At 39.4% G+C, this 25,182-nt stretch overlaps 1 protein-coding gene across 4 annotated transcripts in view; it reads left to right on the top strand.

The window, feature by feature from the left end:
• The window catches only part of CNTN4 (contactin 4), an 809,034-nt gene that overhangs the window by 533,881 nt on the left and 249,971 nt on the right, over window positions 1-25,182 (top strand). For all 4 annotated transcript variants that reach the window (XM_072941737.1, XM_072941736.1, XM_072941738.1 and 1 more), the window contains one exon: window positions 5,018-5,193. In XM_072941737.1, the coding sequence (XP_072797838.1) occupies window positions 5,018-5,193 (176 nt within the window). The remainder of the gene's footprint in view (window positions 1-5,017; window positions 5,194-25,182) is intronic.

Raw genomic sequence — 25,182 nt, forward strand, 5'->3', positions numbered from 1 at the left:
AGATACAAATTAAAACTAAAATGCCACACTCTTTCAAACCTACCAGATTGACAGAAATCTAGAAGAGCAAATTTAACATAATATAAATGATATAAATATATGTATAACCTAGGATGTGGATAACCCCATATAGCAGTGAAAATGAATGCATTTCGTTTTCAACATGCTAGGTCACAGTTGAGTAAACAGGGCAAATCATAGACGAATATGAAGAGTGTAATTCCATATTTAAGTTCAAAGGCAGGTAAGACGGAGTAGTTTTTTAAGGATACTAACATACATGATAAAATCAGAAAGAAAATCAAAGGAATGGAAAAACCAAAATTAAATGTTTTAATTGATCATTGAGAGGGGAATAATTAGAATCGAAATGAAAATAGGGGACTTCAAAAGTAATAATGTTCCTTTTCTTAGACAGAGATTTTGATTGTCTCATGATTCTTTATGACTGACATTTATCTTCTATTATTCTGCCTGTATTCAAATTTAATGATAAAAATTATAAACTAATAACCAATATATAATGGTATGTAAAAGCCAAAAGAGTATATGGCATGTGCCATAGTTTAGAAGGAGGTAAACTTGGAGATTGCAGCCATCAAGGAGTCAAGAGAAGAAAATGGAATTTGAACTGTGACAGGTAGTTTTCAAACTGGCAGAGGACAAGGGAGACATTCTGTACAAGCTAAAGGATGGTGGTATTAACATAGTGGACATTATTTTAGAAATTAATTTGTGTGCCCTTTTGTTCATCCATTCATTCACTCATTCATCAAACATAGCATTATTCATCAAACCACCACAGTGTTTTTCAAACTCAAGGGTCCATGGAGTTGGCTTTAAGAATTACCAGCAGTGAGTTATTGCAGTTTCCACCCAAGATTCTATCATAGTGTCTCTGCTTTGAACCAAGGTATATATTAGGATTCTGAAAAACTGTGTCCTCTGAGAAAGGTGTTTAAACCACTGTATTAAGCAGCTGAGAAGTTCCAGAGGCATTGAAAGACCAATATGCTACATGTTCACGTAGTGTGCTTCTGGGGGAACATCGTAGAGATGGAAGTAGTTGCAGTGCTATGCTCCAAGTGTGAGTGAAGGATGCCCAAGTTCTAGGACATCCTGGGGGAAAGAAAGTCTGTTTCAGAATAGAGAGGGAAGATACCAGTGACAGTTTCACAGAAAAGAAGATATTTCACTAAATTTGATCTTTTGCCATGTGGATTAAAAAGTATATTCCAGAAATTAAAAAAAAAAACCTCTCTAATGGACCATATCATTAGGGTGAACATCCAATTTATCATCCAAACCAGGATACTTTTGAAAGCAAAAGGCCACGGTTAATAATTATCCCAGGACAGCAGGTGTGGACCCAGCACTGTCCTGGGAAAATCAGACTATGTCGTTATTCTCCTTTTCATATGTTGAATTCAAGGCTGCATCAAACATTTTAAAATACTTTGTATAGTAGCGAAAATAAAGAAATGCAAGAAGCAAAGGTTCCTACAGACATAAATGATGAGTTAAATGGCCCTCATTTTCAGTACATTGCCAAGTGTAAATTCAAATGTTACCATAAACGAAAACAAAGTTTGCAGCAGAATTTGGCAAGTTGCTGCTTTGTTTTTCTCCCAAATGGTGCCCTTTAATTAACCTTGCTTTTTGTAACGTTGTGCTTCTAGATAGAGGGCCTTGCTTTGTTGTTTAAAACAAGCCATGGAACAGAAACCTGTTCCATTTTTAAAGATGGCCAGGAAAAGCTGAGAAAACTTTTAATCAAATGCACCGGCAGTTGGCTGCAGTGTGCTTTGTTTTCCTTGATACCTTTGGCCATTTCTCTGTCACATAATAGCTGATTGGGACCTGGGAGCTAAAAATTCCCTTTTGTTGAAGGAAAAAGCCAGAGAAAGAATGGAGGGCTCAGGTATTTTCAGGCATCTTTCTACCTGAACTTTTTCAGTCTTCAGGCTGACTTTGAGAGGGAGGACCAAGTAGGAGAAATTCAAGGTGAGTTCTCCATGGGAGTCTTCACCATGAGGTTTTCCCTCAGACACCCCAACTGACCTCGCTCCTTTGTCTGTTCCCTCAACTGAGCCTTCTCTTTTCATGGCTTCCTGCCCCTCAGTTTTGAAAGGATTGACCCAGACCCAGAAAAACTTCACAAGTTTTGACTTGTGCCAACATCCCTTGCATTAAATTTCCCTCGGGACATGTGACATTACTTATGGCTCTCAACCTCTGTTTCCTGACAGCAGGAATGGTCAGATACTTGGTGGGAGAACTTTGGCTGTCAAGTCTGTATTGAGCTTGGCTTGCAGGCGACAAATTCAGAGTCAGAAAGGTCCTGCCCCTTCTTTGGTGCCCAGCTGACACAGTGAACAGAGAAAGAGGGTTTTGCTACAACAAATCCCACAGATAGCTGCCCAGGCAGGTCTGAAAAATGGCACCTTCCAGAGCTTTTCACAGTGTCAGTGTGTGCTTGTGCACAGCCCCACTCTCTGGAGTGATTCAGAAATCAGCTTATGAGACTCCTCCATTTGTCTTGGCCCTTGGGAAAACCTCTGTGTGCCAAATGAGCGTCGCCTCCGTATTAACAGTTCTTCAAAGTCTCCTCAGACATTGAAAATAAATTCTGAATTTTTCAAGAGCGTTTCAGTAGGGAGTAAAATCAGGAATTCAGTTCAGTCCACATTCAGCCGGAACGAACAGTGACTGCACGGCAATAAAACTTGGTAGAGTGCTTTGTGATGGAGACTCAACTACATTTCACAGCAAGCGCTTTATTTTCTAAATAATCCGCTTTCCTTTGCTATTTGTATGTAAAAGCAGATAATAAAGTAGATTAACGAACTCTCCACAGAGCATCTGGGTTGCAGTGAGGAGTGTGGACAAACCCACAGAGGTGGTCTCATTATCCCCACAACTGCTTTTTGAAAAAGGCGCACATGGTCCCATTCTTCAATTCCATACTCTGTTTGCAGCTCACATCATATTGCAATTTTCTCTTTGAGTTCTGAGATTTGTCATATTAAATTGCTCAACTATCATTTGAACTGAGAGTTATGACAGAGATGTGATGAGCTGACAAAAAAAAAGTCCAGGGCAGGCAGTCAGCTCCAGAGATTCAGGAGCGTATAGCATGTAACCTGGCCGTTCCTTTTTATTGCTTATGACTTTCTTGTCTGTGTCAAGACACAGAATTACTTTCAAGCTTAAAAACGGTGTCAGTTTCTAATACACATCTTCTTATGAACAAACATATAAAGAGCTATCTCCCATTTTGTGATCTGGCCCACGTTTCCCACCCCTCGTGTTTCTATATTTTTACATTTTCAAAGATATAGATGTGAACGCAAATACACTGCTGGGCTGTGGTGGGCCATGATGCTTCCTAAACTGTGTGTGCTCAAAGCTAAAATATCCAGCAAAGAAGTAAAATATTCAGTGAAATACACCCACAAGTGTTTACTGAGCACACTGTGTGCCAGGTTCCAGGTTACTAAAGGGAGAATACAAAAGTAATGTAGGCAGGTTATCTACAGAGAAGGCAGAATTCCCACCTAAAGGGGTAAGGAGAATTCTGTAGGAGTTTGGAGGAAGCTTTGATTTATTTTGACTAGGGATGTCCTGGAAGACTTCATTAGAAGAGATACAGTTTGAGATTGACTTTGAAGTGTGAGACAGTCTTCACAAAAAGAAAGTGCTCATTTTTAAACATGTTTTCGCTGATACCCAATATCCAAAGTCTTGAAACTAACTGGCTTTCATTCATTTCATTTAAATCCTTTTTCATAATGCACACCAGACATAGTGTCCCAGGATGTTGTAAGAGGATACACAATGAGTACGTAGGCACACACAACACACACACACAAACACATTTAAATAAGTGGTTTTCACTGTTTGAAGGAGATAAAAATGAATATTTCTCATTCTTTATCCCCGTTGTTGCTTCTGATCAATTGCCTTTGTTCTCTAGTGTTTCCTTGGCTCTATGTCTCCCGTTGTGAATGCTACTGTGAGAGTATTCATAATTCAGAAGCTACAACTATGCTGTTTTCATTACCTGATATTCTGTGTGGGATTGGGGGGTGGGGGCACGGAAGAGAAAAAAATAAGACAGCTAATCCTTGAATTGTATTAGTTCCGAAGTCCGTAAGTATTCAGACAACTTACTGAAAGGTAATTTGGTTAAAATAAGCTCTCTCTGGAACGTTATTGGCTGACGGGGGAAAAAAAAAAAAAGTAGACCTTGTTACTAATGCTTTGGTGTTTAAATGTGTGGTTCTCACTAAAACTAATTTACTGGGCCAGGCTCTGCACTCAGATACACAGATGATCCAAGGAAACCAACCAAAAAACAACAAAACTCTCTTTGTGTCTGTGACCAAATGGCCTGCTCTGTCGTTCATTAGGATGGCTGGTTGATGTTTGAGGGCTGATGGCTAGGAGATCTTCCGAGTGATTCACGGCTAAGGCCAGTTTGGTTCCTGAGACCGCACCAGATCAGTAGAATTCCCCTGCTTTGTAGTCAGCGCTTTCAGTCATGTTAAGGACCAAATCAAAGCAACTGTGCTACAGTTGCATCAAATACTCAGCCATCTACCTGAAAGTGGTGTATTCTGTCATCTCTGCAGACCCATTTAAAGAATGACTGCAAACCAGAGATAAGATTTTTACTGAGGAGCACTATTTGGAGAAAGCTGTGTAAGATGTTATGGGAAATTTCAAAAAAAAAAGAAAAGAAAAGAAAGACATAGTGTCTGTAGCATCCTGAGTAGTCATAAAAACAAGTGTTAAATTTTTAACATTGTTTACTTTAAAAGGATGTACTCTTTCCATAAACATCTGTATTGTCACCATTGCTCGGTAGAGCATTTCTAATTACATTTTTTTTACCACAGTTAAAAAAGTCAGAGATGATATTTCATGCCATTCATAGTTTTTATATATTTTAGACAATTCAGAAAATATTGATTAATATTACAAGGCTTTATCCACTGACATTTTTATACTATAGGTGGAAATTAAACGGCACAGATGTTGACACTGGTATGGATTTCCGCTACAGTGTTGTTGAAGGCAGCTTGTTGATCAATAACCCCAATAAAACCCAAGATGCTGGAACGTACCAGTGCATAGCAACAAACTCGTTTGGAACAATTGTTAGCAGAGAAGCAAAGCTTCAGTTTGCTTGTAAGTAGCAATTATATCATACTGCAAATGTGACTTTGAGTTTTGTGCCATTTTACCAGTAAGCCTTCAAAACAGTTTATCTTCCAAAACCAAACAGATTTTAATTTGTTATGCGATCTTCTTTACCCTTGTTTCATATCTGGGAAATACCTTGTTTGTAGGATAAACTATAAATCTGGATGGGAAGATGTATTCTGCTTTTATAAGGACTGAGATAGATTGAGTATATAGTTTGATTCTGTGATGCTTTGTACACATAAGTTCACAAACACTCAAATTTACACACGTATGAGTCTATATGTAAAACAAATTACACACACATTATAAAGAGAGTGTGTAAAAACAAATGAATTGCCAGTAGCTCAATAGTCAATATGAGAAGTGCTTTAATCATACAGCTCAGAGTTGGAAGAAAAAAAAAACTTGGCAGTGTATTAATCTTATAATTCTCTATTTTTTTCTTATTGCATAGAATAGGAAAAGTTTAAAAACTAATGAAAAAGCAGAAACTAGAGACAATCAAAGCTTTACCTCTTATATTTCTGGTTTAACGCATTTAAAAAACAAACTGCCATCTCTTAAGCGCACCATCTAATAAAAGTTTATGAGCGTATGAAAGATAGTGGAATCTGGAATTAGGAAGTTGAAAATGAAATCCGCAGGCAAGAGCAGTGAGTACACATTTGAGTAGAGATGCCTTTGAGGATTGATGAGCAGCTACATTTTTAAGGGTTCATGTATTTGATTGAAATATATGATTATATATTTCCTTGTGTAAAATCCCAACTCAGATAGCAGTGTGTTAATGTCAAAGGTTTCCTAATTACAAAGTCTGTTGGCAGTAACCTTGCAGAGTATTCTCATTAACAAAATCCTCTCTGGGAACTCAACATCAAATATATGTACTATCCAGTGCTTCATCTATTATTGCCATTTGGTGGCATGGTTTGTGCTGAGAAATGAGTTTTCTCATATTAGGTGTATATGGGATTTCAAGATTATTTTGTTGGTGAGTGTCTTATGAGCTAGTCCTCCAGATAATCTGAAGTGTACGGAGTAATCAGAGAAATATGTCTGATTGAGTGCTACAGAACCAAAGTGTCTGTTTTTCTTGGTTTAACACAAATCTATTATTTACTTATAACACAAATATCACAAATGAATACTTAATTTTAACAAATAAATTTTGTTGGACTCATTTGAGAAAATAATCATAGACTCATAGTGTAGGGAAAATCTCTGTATTCAGTTAAACTCTTGCACTTCTTTGAATTTTGGATTTCCTAGGATAGGAAATTTTGAAAACAACAAGGGTGACAATAGAAAAGAGATTAATGTAGCATTACCAACCCTTTGTTTGTCTAATGTATGACATTTGATAAACAAATTACCGATTCTTAAGGTTGTCCTTTTGTAAAAGTCCAAGTGTTTCTACTACCAAAAATATCTGAGAGACAGACTCTCGTATACAAGGACAGTCGTTTAAATGGAATAGTTTAGCCTAAGTAAAAGCTGTGCCACTCCTTTTGTAGTTGAGTTGGCCTGAATTTGGAATCCCCCCTACCCCCTGCCCCCCTGCTCATCCCACTTCTTATGTGCCTATCATCCTTGCCACCCTCAGAGTCCTTGGCTGATAATCACTCAGCTTGCAAAATTTTAAACATCAAGAGAGCTCACCCATTCATCACAGAGCTTCCTGATCCGTAATTGCTCTAGTTGCTCAAAGATACAAAAGCAAGCCCCGTATCTCTTCCTTATATTGGAGCTGAATGTCTAAATGTTTGTCAGTTTCATTCCTAGCACTTGCCGTATGATTGTGGTTAGGCTGCAAATATGTGAAAATCGGTTCATGTCCCTTGTCCCAGAATTCTTTTCTCCTCCAGGTACTTGATCCCCAACCATCTGCACAACACTCACTTATGTTCAATCGGCTATTAAACTGTAACGCTATGGAAACATACCCAATTCCATGCAGGCACCTTGACCTTTGAAGAAGACAGTGGGAACACTAATATCCCAACATGTGAACTTCTTCTCCAGTGAATGGGACTGACAATGTTACTCACATTTTTTAAAAATTAGAGCCCCAGTCTCATATTTTAACTTTACGTCATGTAAAATCAAAAGATTGATTTTTCATGAATGGCTATTAATCCCGAGTTACCCCATCATGTTATTTTATAACCTAAATTCAGAATATTATATTTACCCCTCTCAAATTCACCTTTTGAGTAGTGACCCTTTGTTCCCTCACAGTTTAAATCGTTTTAAATCTTTTTTAAAAATCTGACATGTTGATTATCCTTCCACCTCAGTGTCAACAGAAAATGTGATAAGCTTGTGTCTATTCAGGTAATTGATACAAAATGTTGACCAGGACAGGGCAGCCTGCCAGTAGAGAACATCCACTACAATGAAATTAAATTTTAAATCAATATTCTTTACATACTCTGTTCCACTAGCTACAGATTTACCCAAACACTATCATCAAACCCCAGTTTCTCCTCACTTGTTCTGAAAGTAGTGAGAATCTTTGCCAAATGTCTTGGTAAAATCAAGACATACTGTTTCTAAAAACATCTGCTCCTACCTGGTGTCTGTGTGTCTTCTCTAGATCTGCTTTAACCATTTATCATAAAACAGCCCCAGTAATCTTTTAAACATGTACATGAGATCATTCCACTTTCCTGCTCTATGCCTTGTACTGCACGCAGAATAAATCTCAAATTCATTACCACGGTCTCGTTTTAATTTCTCCAGAATGACAAACTATCTTTCGCACCAAAACCTTGATACTTTCACTCCCTCTGCCTGTTGGGTTTTCTCCCGATCCTTCACATGCTCCCTTCTTGTGATCCTTAGCCCTCAAAACAGGTGTGACCTCCTAAGGGAAGGTTTCCATGCCACCATGTTTGATGTAAGAAGCAGTTCCTATCATTTCTTCTCCTCTCCTCTGCTTGTCTTCCTGGAGTCCTCTACTCTTCTACGTAACAGCATCCTCTTTTTCAATCCTCAGGACTTAAGGAGACCTGGAATGATTTTCGGAATGATTTTATATGCTTATTTTTTCTTATTGTTTGACTCCTATGATAGAATCTAAGTGCTAAGAGTGCTAAGACCATCTTGTCCATCCTTACACTCCAGACGTAAAGACTGAAAGTCTACAGTACTTTATATGTATGAATAAAGGAATTCCTTTATTAATTGCCTGTTCAGTGACACAACAAAGAGAAAATACATGTATAAGGTTATTTTGAGGATGATGTATTTTTATAAATTAGGATCCTTTCTAGTCTAGTCATTTTCCGAAGTCCAGCCTCTTGATCATGAGTACATAATATCTTGACTTATTTTTCCTATCTTTTTTAAATTAAAAAAAAAATTTTAAAGGCATTGCCTTTATTCAAAAATCATGTTTAATTAAAATACTTTTCTTCAGTGGTATAAGGTGAATCATGACAGTGACATCTTTTGAATGTTACTGAGTAATTGCTTTCACCCCAAGCATTTTCATAATCATTGAGGGAAAAAAAACGGTGCCTTTTGACCATCTTTACTGTAGTTTAATATACATATGAGATGATGTCTTTCTTTTTAATCATACAATTTTATGGCTGAAATGGACCTGAAAGGTTTCCTGGCTTGTGTCTTTAAAAAAAAAATGAATTGAAGATTGAAGTGACTGAATTACTCATTATTTACATAGTTAATAAGTGAGGAACAGCAGCCTCAGCTCTTCGTCCAGGGCACCCTGGCTTGCGCCTGCTTTAGACCCACTTTGATTTATAAGAAAAGCATCCCTTCACCTCTGTCTAACATATCTGAACTTCAGATTTCATTTATATACCTTCTGTAATTTTATCCATAGGACAGTCTTACAAGGTAGACGTTATTTGTGGATTCTTTAAAAAATATTTTCATAATGGTTTTATAGACAGAATTTGGTCGTCTCTTGTATTTAGCACTTTAAAGATGAATTAATACACATAAGCAAACATTCTAGCTAATGGAAACGATGCCTCTAACTTCCCTACTTTTTTAAATTCAGTATCTTTAGTGCCGAAAACATTCCTTGATTAAAAGGCACAGCATAATTTCAGTCACGCGTGATGAGTTGTGGACATTTTCATGAGCATAGATTATCGTAATGTAATTTGGAGCACATTTTGTTTTCGGCCTCCCTGCAATTTTAAGCTGTGGGCGATCACTTCTCTTGCTGTCACAGAGCCTATTTCTAACAGTAGACTACTGATACCCTTTCTGCCGCTTACTCCTTCTGTTTCACCTTGGGCTAGCAGACATGACTGATTGATTTCCCAGGGTCTACCCAGCGCCTGGCATTTAGTAAACTTGCAATAATAGTTGCTGAATAAATGAATAAGTAATAAGAATTGGATGTTAAAGGCATGAGGCCGTATTTGGGGCACGAGTTGAACCACTGCATCCAAGGACTTTCTGATGGTCCTTGGGGAGTTCTTTGGAGGTGGATGTGAGTAAATCCACCTTGAGGCTGTGTAGAAGGCAGTAGACATCCTAATTCCACCTTAGGGTATGTTTTGGGACAGGAGGCCTTAACCTGACTAATACAAGGAAGTTCATGCATTGAACACATCAAACATGCCATCAGAGTTTGTTTGTATCCTGCAAACCTGGCCTGAGAGTTTGTGCAGCTTCAGTGACGTGTTTAGGATCAGCTTTCCTTTACTCTCCCCTTCATCCAATGGGTAAAGCAAGTTGACACGCCTGCTTTCCCCATAACAGCTAAAACTGCACCCTCCTCGTGGGATTCATGTGCAAACTATAGATTTGGGTGCTTAATAAAATGTTTCTTCCAAGAGATGCAAACTTGGATTTTTTTAATGTGTTTACAGCCTTTGACGATGTAGCACATCCATCACGGATTTCCTTTTTGCTTTTAATTTTTTAGTTATAGTCTTCCTTGATGCTGTCATAATGCTGATTTACTGTTAATATTGAAAACCATAATGTGGTATACCACAATTATGCATACATTTGCTATTCTAATTTTAATATAATTGGTTTCAGGTTCCATAATGAGAATAATTAATAACAATATTTCTGCTCTAAAAGTTAACGTGCAGATTTCCAATTTACTGCGAGTAGGTTGTAAAACATTCTGAATATTGATATTTTATGGTAAATAACTATGGGTTGGCAAGCTTTATATCCCCAGACAGTAAATGACATCTTATTATAAGTTTTTTTTTTTTGACTCCCACAGCATTCCTCCCCCACGTGTGAAAAAGATGTACTTTAAAGGTAGATTCTTATGAAGAGCTTCCAAGAGAATAGTCCTGTAACTCCAGATGTTAGCCTGCAGACTGATTGCTTTGTAAACAGTGTTCGGGGCCTTCTTCCTGGAAGAAGTTCAGCTGTTTTGTAACAGTTCAGATCTTCAAAACTAAAGGCTTAATGCTACTTGTCCTCCCCTGTTGTGGATGACTATAATTCATACATAAGTACCTCCACATTGCTTATGGTCAAATTAAGTCATTTCACACAATCAGTTGCCTGCCTGCTGTAGGGGAACTGGCATTGTCTTGGCCTTGGGTGAGGTGGTGTTCTTTTGAAGGAAGCGGTGGGTATGCTGATCTCTGTTGGTATCTTGCCCGAGCTGAGAAAAGAAACTAGATTGGTACACTATTCAAACCCTGCATATCTGCCACCTGAGCTTGTGTTCAGGGGATGGGAAAAGAAGAGGGAAAGGAGGCCAAAAAGAAGAGGAAGGATGAGGATGATCAATGAAGGGGAGACTCAGGTGCAGAAACCACTCCATGTTGGCCTTCTTTATGTAGACAAAGCAACCCAATAAATTGATCCTTTCTGAGGTTAATATCAATTTACTTTATCAGTTATGGGACAGCCAACAATTTTTAATGGTGAAAGTATCACATTGATGAACAGCAGCTGATTAGCTAACGTCACTGGAAAAGGTCTTTCTGATGGGGACTGTAGGAGTTCTCCCTAACTTGGATACCCTCTGACAGTTGTGGTGCTGATGGTAGTAAAGATTAAAGAAATATATTCAGTCTAGAATGTTGAGCCCCATATTTGAACTGGGGCTTTTGGCAACCTGGTTTTTGAGCCTTGATCATTGCTTTTATTCACAGTAAATTTCAAACGTTCATTGCTTTTAACATTCACTAATTAATTTATCTTTCATAGCCAAAGAATGAATTGTGCAATCAGAACACTAACAGGGGGTTTGATAGATGGCCAAACCCAGGACTGACTTGACTGATTTTTAATTAGGAAGGCTGCTTAAATAGGCAGACTTCTGTTTTTGAGCAATAAAATATTGATGGATGACTGTTTGGATAAATAAAAATTGAGAATATTTAAATCTATTACAACTCAATCAACGAAGGAATATTTGGATACCAAAGCTGCTAACATTTATCAATGGAGGGCACTGATCCTCCAGAAGAGAATATTTTTTCTCATTTGAATAGTCAGAAAAATTCAAATCAAAACTTGCTGAGTTTCTGAAATAATGTTCTTGGTAGGTACTGTCTGCCACTTACCGTAGTACTAGAAAGACATTGCTGGTGACCATTGGTGTCTACTGAAAATTTCATAAAATGAACGACAGAGCTAGTCAGTATTTGGGCATGCTACTGGTTCTTAGTGATGTAGGCAACTGGGAGTTGTGGTGCAAAGAAAAATTGAAATTCACAAGTACACAACATTATTCTTACTTGTATTTTTTCTGTCTGTTCCACAAAACCTATTAATGTGCAGATGCTAATTAACTGTAGCTGTTGCTTTATTAGATGTATCTCCTGCAGTCAACCCACAGTCCAATTCGGGGTCTACATGGCTGTCAAAGAGTAGTTTGTGACTGAATCAATGAAGTAAGGAGATTTGGTGTTTTTTTTTTTTAATTCAGAAGGATTATAAGAGTACAGTACACATGTAAATTGGCAACCAGGACCGGATATTGGGGTCCAGACTAACTTGATCAGGCAGGGCTTTAAAAATATCACTAAAGTTAAAAGCAACTAACACTTGGTATTTTTTTAAATTAATAAGTCCCTAAAATGTCGTCCCTTTTTGTTTCACTGTTGTGAATAACTTAGATAATAAATATTAAAATAATTTTGATTGGTTTTCAAGTTTAATTTTTAGACAATGAGGATCAACTCTTCCCATTGCTGTGCTGTAAGTTTGACTCCAGGTTTGGTCCATAATCAGTTAGGTGTTTGCAGTTGGTTGCGAGGAGGGAGCAGTTTCTAAATGGGAGAAAATGCCAACCTAGAGAGGACTCTGGTCCTGTCACTAGCCATTCTTTTTCAGGAGTTTTTATGTGAGAGGTTATGGTTCAAAGTCAAAACCTAACTGATCACCTGTAGTGGTTTGCATAGTAACTTACCAAAAGATGTATTCACCTAGAACCAATCAGTGTGACTTTATTTGGGAAAAGGGTCTTTTCAGATGTAATTAAATTAAGAATCTCGAGATGAGATCCTCCAGGGTTAAGCAGTCGGACCCTAAATTCCACGGCAAGGTCCTTTTAAGAGACCGAGGTGGAGAAGACACAAAGAGAAGGCACTGTGACCACAGAGGCAGCGATAGGAAGGACGCAGCCAAGGAACACCAAGGTTACCCGCAGCCATCAGAAGCTGGAGGAGCCGAGGGTGGATGTTCCCCAAGAGCTTTCGCAGTGAGCACATCCCTGAAGACACCTTGATTGCAGATGAAAGCCTTCAGAATGTAATAGACTCCATTTCTGTTGCTTTAAGCCACCATGTTTGTGCTCATTTGTTTACGGCCGCCCTGGGGAACTAATGGACCAACATATGCACAGTTCCTTTCCTTGTCTTCCTTGACCACTCTCATCAAGAAAAAATGAAACACCTAGGAATGAAACCAAAATCAGGTGCTTTTGTAACTTAACTGTATTAGGAAGCAAAGTATGGAGAGGGGTGGCCTTGACTGAACATGGGACAATCTGGGCAGGTTTTGTGTTACGACTTGTATTTTCCTCCGAAGAGCATAAAAGGTTTTTAATCTTTCTGTAGTAAGATTTGATGAAATAGTGAAAAAAAAAAGTAGCTACAGAAATTCAAAGAGTAACCTTTCTCTCCCCCAGCACTTTTGTGCCTGTCTCTTGGAATAGCGTTCTATAGGCTTTCTCTGAAGGAGGCAGGACTGGTTCTTTCTCCATAGGACAATGATTTCAAGTGATTCAGAGTCGGTTTTTGGCCCCATGACCCTCTCTCTGGACTTCTTTCTTCTAGGTCATTTTCCCTGAATGTGACCTTTTTGTCTGGCACTCTAAAGTTCCAGAAACTAGCTATTACCGCGTTTACAGTATCTGACCGACCTGTGTCTGTCGCAGTTCGACTGTGCCCTCCCATGCATTGTTAGGATTAGTGTTATGACATTTCTGGCTGCAGAAGGCCCCTGTGCTGTCGAGGGCCAGATTCCCTTGTCTTTACAATCAGCACCTTTCACTGAGTAGGGTCTAATCGGAACAAGCCATTGGACTCCTTGCTGACTTGTATTTTAGGTGCCACACTAGCTGGTTTTTACTTCATAGCTGTCATACATGATCCCTGAAGACAACAAAGCATGCTTTAGGCTCCAGAGGTTAAATCTGAGATTCAGGGGCATCATAAAAAGGTGTTGGTATGCGTGTGTGTGTGTGTGTGTGTGTGTGTGTGTGTTTTCTCCAAGAACTCAATTATTCTGTTGAATATTTTACCAGAGATTAAATTCTATACTAGCCACTAAACCCTCAGTGGATGGCACTGTGTGTCAGTAATTTACTCCTGATATATGTATTTAGGGTACACACTAATTGTAATGAGAGTGTTAATTTGCTGCCAGATAATTTGCATTGTTGTATATCATTAGCATTTAAAATTTGTTCATTTTTTTTCAAGGCACTTACTTCTTCCCCACCCCAAATTCAATGCAGTCTTGTGCTGTGAGTGATCTATTACCTTGACCTCATAAAATTTAGATTAATTATACCTTATGCACTATCCTTTAGGTAACCCAGATTTATTCACAGGGGCAAGGGAGGGCGAGGGAGTCAAAAAATGGATTTTCTTATTTTTAAGCTCAGTGATTACTTTCTTCTACTTTTTTCAAATGTTATCACCATGAGGGCAGGTGTTTATGAATAGAAGCTGACCGAATTTGTGAAAGTAAGGAAACTTGTGGAATAAACGAAACTGAATGAATATATGAATCAACCAATGTAAGAATATAAGAGATACAGAAATGCCTTGGCCTCTAGCAACGTATGAGGTACAATTTCCTCTACAATATTCTGTTTCCTTAAACTGAGAAGAACTTGTTTTTACTGTTTCTCTAAAACAAAAAATCATTACAGTGTTGCCTCTGACTTTCAATACCATCTTTTTTAGTAACAGCTTTATTAAGATATGTCACATACTATATAATTCAACAATTTAAGATGTGCAATTCAGTTTTTGGTATATCCACGAAGTTGTGCAACCATCACACTCTCTAGTTTCAGAATCATGTCATCACCTGTACTCGTTACTGGTTGCTCCTCCCTCCACCCAGGCCTGGACAACCACCAGCCTACTTTGTGTCTCTGAATTTGCCCATTCGGGACATTTCATATAAGTGGAATCATGCAATATGTGGCCTTTTGTGACTTATTTCACTTAGCATAATGTTAGCAAGGTTCACCTATGTTACAGCATGTATCAGAACTTCATTTCTTTTTATGGCCAAATAACAGGCCATTCTGTGGAAGTAATACCATTTTGTTTGTTCATTCATCAGTTGCTGGGCATTTGGGTTGTTTCTGCTTTTTGGCTGATAATGCTGCTATAAACATTCATTTAGAGGTTTTTGTTGTTGTTGTTGTTGTTTTTAAGTGTGGACATAATGTTTTTATTTCTTTTGGGTGTGTTCCCAGGAATGGAATTGCTAGATCAAATGGTCACTCTATGTTAACGTTTTGAGAAAGTGCCAAGCTGTTTTCTAAATTGCCTGTGTCATTTTATAATCAACTAACAGTGTATGGGTTCCAATTTCTTCACATCCTGACCAACACTTATTTTAGTTGTCATAGAGGGTGTGAAGTGGTATCTTACTGGGGTTTAGATTTGTATCTTCCTGATGGCTAATGTTGTTGAACAACTTGTTATGTTTACTGACTGTTGGTGTCATCTTTGAACATATGCATATGCAGATCTTTTGCCCATTTTTAATTGGGTTATTTGGCTTTTTGTTGTCCTGTTGTAACATTTCTTTATATATTCTGGATACAAATTCCTTATCAGATATCTGATTTGCAAATATTTTCTCCCGTTCTATAGAATGTCTTTTTCCTTTCTCAATGACGGCATTTGAAGTATAAAAGTTTTCTTTTTGATGAAGTCAGTTTATCTATTTTTCCTTTTGTTGCATGTGCTTTCAGTGTCATATGTAAGAAACCATTGCTTAACCCAAGTTGTACATTCTTAGCTCTGAAATTTAGGCCTGTGATCCATTTTGAGTTAATTTTTGTATAGGCTGAAGTTAGGATCCAACTTCATTCTTTTTAAATTTTTTCAAATATATTCTTTGGCACGTGGATATCCATTTGTCCCAGCACTGTTAATGAAAAGATGGTTCTTTCCCCCACTGAATGGTCATGAACTGTGTCAAAAGTCAGTTGACTCTAAATAGGAGTTTATTTCTATTCCGTTGATATGTGTGTCTATTCTGTGCAGTACCACACTGTGTTGTTCACTGGAGCTTTATAGCACATTTTGAAATCAAGAAATACCCATTAATAGCATCATAAGATCAAAGAAATATGATACATATATCACCATAACTGTAGACTCCATCCTACTTTCCATTACCTTTGGGCGTGTAATGTAAAATTCAATATCGATAAATTCTGGGCTGTCTAATCCTAAATAACATCACATTTGGAGCCTTGACAGCCTAATTCACTGGTTCCTCAAATTTGAGGGAGGACTCATTTTTTATTCCTTCTTCCTCAGAGTCTCAGTTCTGTTTTCCTCAAACAACCGTTCAGACAAGAATGCTCGCAATTTCTTAAGAGCAATCATGAGTTTACAAGCCAGGCACACTCGAAATCCCTAGAGAAATAATCTTCTCTAAGGTGCTGAAGTCCTAGGAGAACTATTAAATAAGCAACCAGATCGTTCAACATTGGTCAGCACATCTCCATTTCTAACTCCTCCGGGAACTGTGGAGAGGTAATTGCTGTAGATTTGCATACCTTACAGGGTCCTTAGTGAGTTTTCTCAGAGCAAAGAATACTGTACCCAGGATTTATTGAAAAATGTCAGTTTCCTCATCTCCACCAGAGCTCTTTATAACAAGTCACTTCTCTTACAGGTGCTTAGACCTTTCGGTCCCCTCCTGACCTTTGTACCTGATATTCTCTAATCTACCACCAAAAGGCTGTGTGACCTTGAGAAAGTTTCCACACCCCTCTGAACCCCAGTGTCCTTATCTATAGAAGGGGCATAATGATAGTATTTTAGAGCTTGAGAATTCAATATGCTGGGGAAATATAATTTGTATGTTTATGAACACGCCTTCCCCGGTTCATGCGTAGAACGTACATTACCACATGAGCGCTATGCTTTCTTACCTCCTTCATCTACAGGTTCTCCAGTAATTTGTCTGCAAGTGCTCTGGTTCTAGGTCACAGCCTTTGGTTTTTACCTGACTTTCTCAATAGGCGGTATACACCCACAAAATCAGACTGTAAAAAAGGACATGTTTTTACATTTTACTCAGCATTAAACATGTAGATGTTCCAAGGTTTCAACAACAGTTAGAAATTGTGCTGAGATATTAAGCTTCATCATACTTCTCACCAACCATTTACCCTACCCGTAATTCAACCTCAGGAATCGCAACCTGAGATTTCTACCAAGTAATTATCTACACTGTCAAGAAACTGTTCATTCTCCTGCATAGTTGAAAAATTAAGTACCTTTGGAAAGGACCACCACATCATCCAAGTAAATGTGTTGTGAAAAACTGAGTTATCAGTATTCAGTGTGGAGATTCCCTGTGTGTGTGTTTCTTTCTTCCCGTAAATATTTAATGAATGTGAACTAGGTAGTAAGTGCTGTGTTAGATGAGGAGGAAGACATCAAAGAACCAGACAAGTAGGAAAGTTACATTCAGTGGGGAAGACAGACATTGAACAAGTAACCTCAAGTGTGGTGAGTATTAGAAAGGGTGACGGTCTTGATTTTTAAGGAACAAAGGACAGAATAAGCAGCAACGGGAAGGGAGTGGACAGATGGCCTGAAAGTAGTGTTTGTTTATGGCGTAGTTGGCTAGACGGGTGTTCAAGGAGAGGTAAAATTGGAGGGCTGCGGAGAAAAGAGCAGGCATTTCGGCAGAAGACAAAACAGAGACTTCCCACCCTTCCATTCCCCGAAGGCATCTCTTATCACCCCTTCTTCCAAATCAGAATTAAAGTCCAGAGTCACAATAAGGATCATTTTTGGGTTTTGGTGTAAAACTCTAATTTCAGCTGCCTCTGCCATGCTGGCTAAGGTGGCTTTCCTCAGTACTGTCTTTTTAATACCCCGTTGATTTTCTTTATATAACCCCTGATAAGAGTCTATAATTGTATCTATCAGTCTGTCTATTGCTTGTCAAACTCACTAGAATCTTCCTAGCCTTGCTCTGTTCGGTGCGTTTTTGGATAAGCAGGCCAGTAAGTCACTCTCCCTGGAAGCATGGATCCCAAAGAGAAGCCAGTCAGAATGGCAGTCTTGAAAATTTTAACCCTTTAGACCCATTGTGCAGAATAAACTTAGAAACACAGATAAATGTGCTTTCCTCTGGGAAGAGAAGTTGCTCTGGGGCAGGAGGGGAGAGGTGCTCTCCCCACGACTTTGTTTCCCTTGTTCTCGGGTGATTGGTGTGCATGTAACTTTTTGAGCAGCAGGATGTGGTGGCTCTGGAGTGACAGTTCTCCCTCCACTCATATTGAGCAGCTGTCATGTGACTGGTTTTTCAAACAGACCCATTGCTGGCCTCAGCTAATCAGCCTAGTTAGTGTACCCCGAAAAAGGAAATTTATGGAAGTGCGATTTATTGCCTTGCGTGAGTAAGTTGGCTCGTTAAAATATCCATGCGGTATTCTCATTGACAGGTACTAGAGATGATATTTAGTCCATGAAATACTTCAAGGCAGAAGATGCAAGGCCCACTGGAATAATGCTCCTACTTGAGAGTGCCAAACCGGGCATCCCAGATACTGGGGTCTGATTCCCTTTCTTTCTCTGATTTGTTCTATGACCAACATCTTAATGATGATAAGAAGCAAAGTCTTGAATGTGAGTTTACTGGTGGCAGCTCTGCGGCTTCCCTGTCGTGATAGCCCAGCACGCGGTACCCCGCTCTGCAGGCAGCAGGCTCTCAAGGAAAGCTCTTGAAATAAATAGCTTGCACTCTTGGTATTTTTTTTGCTTTAATTGGTTAGAGGGAGGAAGAACTTAAATATGATCACATAGCAGTAGATGTGTGATGTCATTTATTATTTGCCAACCAAACGATGAAGCTAGAAAACATTTGCGTATAAATGTTACATGAGTTGAGGTTTCTAGATTACTGAAATGTAGGTAATTTGGACAACGAGTGGCACTTAGAGATGAACGCATGTGTTACATCTGTGGAACCTTCATATTTATTACTTTGAGTGTCATTGCCATTTCCTGCTGGAAATTAAGCACCACAAATGTATCCTTCATCTGACCAGGTGGCCTTGATGCCTCTGAAGTGAACGGTAAATCCGGGAACATAAATTATAATCACATCATAAACATCTTCCTCTTAACCTTGGCGATGATGTAAAATAGGCATCTTAAGCTTGTTTTGAAGCTTTGAGCAGGAAATCTTGTCTTAGATAATTAATATTTCAAAAAAATCAATGTTGCTACAGTTAGCAAGTAGGTGATCTGGCTAATTGGTTCAATGTTAAATTTGTTAACTGCAAAGTGTCTTTTAGCTGAAATTGTATTTATGTAAAAAAGAAAACCAGGGTGCTATTTACTGGTTTTGTAGCAGTAAATATCATTGTTCAGCCAGCTGTGGAGAGCTAAGGAGATAAATACGGAGGCATGTAAGAGCTTGTTCCCCATTTGCCTCCAGAGCAATCCTGATGACTTTTCTGAACCGTTTTGTCATGGCTCTGAGGACTGTAAAGCCAAGGAAATTGTCACCCTGTCCACAGAATATGTTTTGATGCTTTCTGTCAGCTGCTTCTCTGTCTCCGTGATAATCTTAAGCCAGCACAGTTCTGCCTTGGAAAAGTAACTAATAACTAAGGTGTCTGTACTGTTTGACTGGCAAGAGCTTTCACATCTGCTCTTCCCTTTGGTCGTTACAAAAGCCCCACAAGGTGTGATTATCATCATCATCACCCCCATTTCACAGCCGTGGAAGGAGTAGTTCAAGATGTGAAGCAGCTCCCTCAAGTCTTGATGCTAGCAAGTGTCGAATCTAGGAATCCAAACCCACACTTCTGATTTCACGTCCCGGTGTCCCTTCACCACACCACGCTGTTATTTTCAGTTAAAATGAGCTCCTTTCTTAAGCCAAATATATGGCTCTTTACTCGTGAGGTGTCTGACATCTGTCATTGCTTTGTGAAGAAGATATTTGAAGATAGTCCTTCAAATTCAGGTTCCCCAAACTAGTCTCTGATGACATTATGTACTATATAGTTTTTTAAAAGGCAGAGTTTAGACAATTGAAAGAACATTTTTTTTTCTCCTGACAGTATGCCCTTCCTCTAAGTTTTAATGTTAAGATATTCTTTCTTCTATGAATTGATGATGGGAGAAGATGGTGGTGGTAATGGTGGTAGGTTTTAGCACCAATACTTGGAAACATCTATGTCGGCTTCATACACCTCCCCTTTTTAAAAATAATTCTGTTGCTCCGTTAAATCCAGAAGTCTACATGCTGGTGTTTTTAAAGACAACATGAGCTGATAGGATGGGTGGCAGATACAATGCTTCTTACTGGCATTATCGGCCCTTAGAAAACATAAGCAGAATCAACCAGAAGTCTCAGTAAGACAAGCAGACTTTCTCCAGGAGTCAGTGTCAGCCCCTGTGGTGTTCCCTAGAGGCCAGCTCTTGAGCTTCACCACGTATGTCTTGTTTTTCAAGGCTAAGTTAATTGTATCCTGTTACTGAAGAAGAAAGGAGTGACTTCTCTTCCATCTCTGTCTGTTGAGTTTTGGAGGCAGCTGTGGGAGATTTACAACCACTTAGGATAAGGCTGTGTTGCCTTTTGCACCCAGTACCTCCCCATCCTTTAACCAGGACAGTCATCTTCCTTCCTCCCTAGAGAGGACATGTGTTGTAGAATCCCTCATCAGTCTGGCTCCATCAGACACAAGGAATCTTAAGAGCTGCCGATTTTTGCAGACCATGACCTCCTCTTCTCCAGGTCTTTCTGCACAGGAACTGCATGGCGTCACCACACAGTGGCAGATTTGCACATGGAAATGATCCAGAGATAATCAGTAGACTGGATGCAGTGAAGGAATGTAAAGTTCAAGGGTCATGTGATAAAGAACTGCTATTTGAAAAGCTGATGCAGTGGGAGTAGCAAGAGTTTAAAAGCAACACTCAGTGGATGGTAAATGTTCAGGGGGATCTGTTACCATCTGAGGCACAGCTGAGGGACTCTGCTACCACACATTGACAGATTCCTCCCAGAAATACAGGCAGCTGGTATAGACCATGTGTTTTACTGTGTTTGCCTTATTTTTGGGTAGCTTTTCTATTAAAAATTCACAATGGGAAGCAAATATGCTTGAAAAATACTGCTTCTCCTGCACCAATTGTGTCTAGAAGTATGAGTATTCAGAAATAGAGCATGACAGAGTCACACACCTTCCAGAGATTTGTTTTCAAAGTCAGCATTAGAAGAAAAGTCTACACAGTAGCTAAAATTACCCTCAAAACTCCCTTAAGTTGTGTGTAGAGGTGCCCATGTTGGAAACAGGCATGCCATTACTTTCTTATTTTTCACCAGAATGAGAATATACAAGCATCTCTTTGGTTCAGCATCTGATGAAGAAGTCAGATTGAATTTAAAGCCATGTTGTATGAGAAATAGATAGCTTTAAGTATAGAAAACATGGCAAGGTATTCCCTTTGTGTGAAGCTGGTGAAAATGGAAACTAAGTAATAAGATAGATTCGGGTGCCCCGTCTTCAGTGCAATATGGGAAGTTAACCAATGAGGGGCATGGTGGGCAGAATTGTCCTCACTAATTACATGGCTGTCTCTTCTGTCTCACACATGCCACCCCACTGTGAGGCCCCTGGCAAGTCATTTTATCCTTCTAAGCCTCAGCTTTGTTCTTTGTTTAATGGGAATGATGTTCCTATCAGTAGCTGTTTTAAAGATTCATTGAAACAAAGTATATTGGAATATTTTCTTCCAATTATAAAAGCAAGACATGCCTTCTTGGGAAATGACACTAGAAAAAGATGTAAAGGAGAAATGTCTGAAAGCAGTAACAGTGACTAAGAGGGATCTTGTGCTTCAAGGGGAGGGAAAGGCATAAGATGTTAATAAAGTGTTAACTCCAGGAAAGTGTATGGTGAGTGAAGAGAGAGCAGTGTGCACAGTCTGCTGTGGAAGCGTGGAGGAGCAACCTGTAACCGAGTCTGTGGGTTCCCACTAGTCTCCCCAAGAGGGACGATGACTGAGACTAGACTTGACAGATGGTTGACAGTCAGAGAGGCCCAGAGTTGGCAGATGTTTCACGCAACAAGAGCTGCAAAGGCAAGGAAGCCTGACTCTTCCCTGATACGCTGGGGGCATGGAAACACTCTTGTATCAGTGTTGTCAGATATGAATTGGGGAGTGAAAGGCCATGAGAGAGGGAAGAGAGAGAGAGGTCAGGGTCAGCTTATGGAAGGCCTTGTTTGAGATGCTAATGAGCTTGAATTAGTCTTTTGGTGAGTGATGATTTTGAAGGCTTGTAAGCAGCAGAATGATAGGATCAGGTTTGCATTTCAGAACCTGGTTACCCTGGCTTCATTTCGGAGTGTTCATTTAAAGGACTGGAGTGTCAGAGCCTAGAAAAACACTTGTGATGGCTTTTTCATATTCCAGGCAGGATATGTTGAGAGTGTGTTTTAAGACAAAGGCAGTAGAATTAGATGAGACGTATCATACGGAATATTTATGAGGTAAAATCATCAGGGTTTGGTGGACGGTTTGAGTGAGTGTGGGGAGGGGTAAGGAGGAGACAGAGAGGCTTGTCAGTTTCTGTCTTGCATGGTGGGGGGTCACGGAGTTTGGAAGCAGATTAGGGTTGGAGATAAAGAGTTGGAAACTTAAAGACATACCAAGTCTCATGATTTATCATCCAAACTTGGATACTTACAAATGTGAGAAAGACCATTATTTAATAATTTTGCCAGGACAATCAATGTAAACCACGACCCTCTAGGGAAGCCTAGGGTGTAAAGTCACCCTGTCCCTGGGACATTCAAGTATATATGTCTGTGCTAATCAGGCTGTTGAGTACATGCAGATAATGTATCAGGAGGATTAAGGATTTGTGGTAAGTAGACAGACACATAAAGGTTAGAATTAGAATCATGACAGTGTATTTGATTGCCCAGAAAAGCAGCAGCCAACGGCACATGGGGAGCATTAGTGTTGAAAGGGAGGGCGAAGTTGAAAGAACCCACCAAAGAGGCCAAGAGGGAGGAAGGAGAGAGTTTAGGAATTCGCAGAGGGCAGAGAGCAGACGTTTTCAGAGAGTGGTTGAAGATGTCCAGTGCAGCAAGAGAAATGAGAGATCACATAGGGAAAGAGCTAACAAGTGTCCGTTGCATTTGGCGGTCTAGAGTTGGCTTCCGCCAGTGACTTCAGGTGGGGCTGGGGATGGTCTCCAGATGCAGTGGGGTGAGGAGTGAATGGGAAATAAGAAGTAAATGAAGTAAGACACACCAAGAGGAGGAAAGAGAACACAAGGAACACAGCTAAAAGGAGTATGGAGTCAAAGGAAGCTTTGCTTTGTGTATTTTTTTCAAGTTGACAGACATTTGCATATTTTAATAGGCAAAACAGCAAAGTTAAAGATAACAGTTTCTGTTTCCAGCAGTAGTACTGACTCATTTAAGCTTTCTTCAAGTTTAAAGTCTGTACTGTTTTTTTTTCCAATGAGAATATTAACTCATTTAAATTTTATTTTGCATTTTGCTCTTAGAAGTAGGTAGGAAAGTGAACGAATCATGCTTATTGGGTATTTCCGATGCTATGTTGCTGCAGAATTATTTGAGAACACCTGGAAACTGGAGGAAGACCACAGAAAGGTGAGGAATGTGTGATTCTGGGTGAAGATGAGACTGGGAAGTCTGGTTGTGCACATGGTCAGTTTCTGCATTATGTTTACACCACTGATTTCCTGGTCTGTGGATAGAAAGTGTGTCCTGACTTGTGAACAACCTGTAGACACAGAGGTTCAGGGGTTACCAGAACTCTGGTGCTGGGTCATCATGAAGTCTTCACCTCAGCTCAGTCGGCTTTTGACCAGGACGTATTTTAATCCAGAAAAGAGGTATCAGCACCACCTCCCAGTCTCTATTTTGAAACTTCCAGGCTTGTTTTCTGATCAGCCTACGATTCCCACAACGATCCTTCCTTCTCCCCTCGCCTCACTCTCATGTTACTGTATCTCCTTTCTCTCCTCCACCTTCAAAGTAACCAACCAGTTTCTCCTTGTGCTCAGCATGTGAAGGAGGGACTCCTTTTCTCTACAAATTGACCAAAAATAATGGCTACCGTTCACTCTACTAGCTCTTGTGAACATTTATGATATTTTGTATATTTTGAGTTTTAGAGAGCCTTCAGGAAACCCTGAGCTTTGTTCTCGTGGACTAGACGTAGAAAGGGAGAAAGTATGGCAGCAAAACAAAAACAAAAACATGTAGCTCCTTCCGACTAGCAAGTATCTCTTTATTTTCACTTGGAAAGACTCCAAGAGGGATGACTATTCGAGGAGCTAGAGGAGTTTAGGAACCAAGATATAACCAGAGACTGTGAGGCAACAGCATTTGGCTTTAAGATGTTTATGGATTACTATTTTCTCCTTTTCATTAACCATCTAGAACATGAAATAGATGCTTTGGGGGGCAGTTTACAAAACAGCCTGTTGTTCTTGCAAGATCCTCAGGATTCTTATGTCAATTCCTATTCAACCATAGACGCAAGAGTCCTTATTCTCTGGAAGCAGAGATGGCTATTTCAGCTTTGCAAAAGACTGGTTTTGCTTGTAAAGCTCACCCAGCAGCCGGCTGGTGCTCTTTATTCGTCATGTGCTCGGTGGGACAGTAATGACTTTCCAGCAGGCGTAAGTGATGGTTTGCTTTTGCATCTTAAAAGCATTCATCTTGTGTGATACGATCCATATGCTTTGTACAGTGACTGTAACAATTAAATGTTCACAGGGACTCCTTTAGGGCACTGCTTTAGCTTGTTTTGGAATTCAAATACTGCTTAGTGTTTTCATTTCCAGCCAGTTCATTCCTACAGATCTGTTTTCAAGCCTCATTTCTTCTGCTCTGGTTTGGCTTCCACCATCACCCTCTTCCCCATGTAAAACTCTTCTGCATGAAGGGTTCCTACAGAAGCACACCGTCTCTGACCCTCCTCTAGAAAGCCGTTGCCTGTAATTTAGTCTCTCTAACGTTTAAATAATTCCCACCATGGCACTTATTTTCATACTCTGTGATCATCTCCTTTTTGCTTTATTTCCTGCATTATTGTCTGTCTCCTTCACTATAAGCTCCGTGAGAGCAAAACACCTTTTCTATTACATTCACTGCTGTGATACCGACACCAGGCATTGGGCCTGATCCATACAGGCATTTAGCAGATGTTTGTTGATTGAAGTATGGCTCTTTAGGTAGAAATAACCACTTCGTCCTCTGTTCCTTGCATTTTTTATGTACTTAGA

Source organism: Vicugna pacos, chromosome 17 (genome assembly GCF_048564905.1).
Source record: "Vicugna pacos chromosome 17, VicPac4, whole genome shotgun sequence".
Taxonomy (NCBI): Eukaryota; Metazoa; Chordata; class Mammalia; order Artiodactyla; family Camelidae; genus Vicugna; species Vicugna pacos.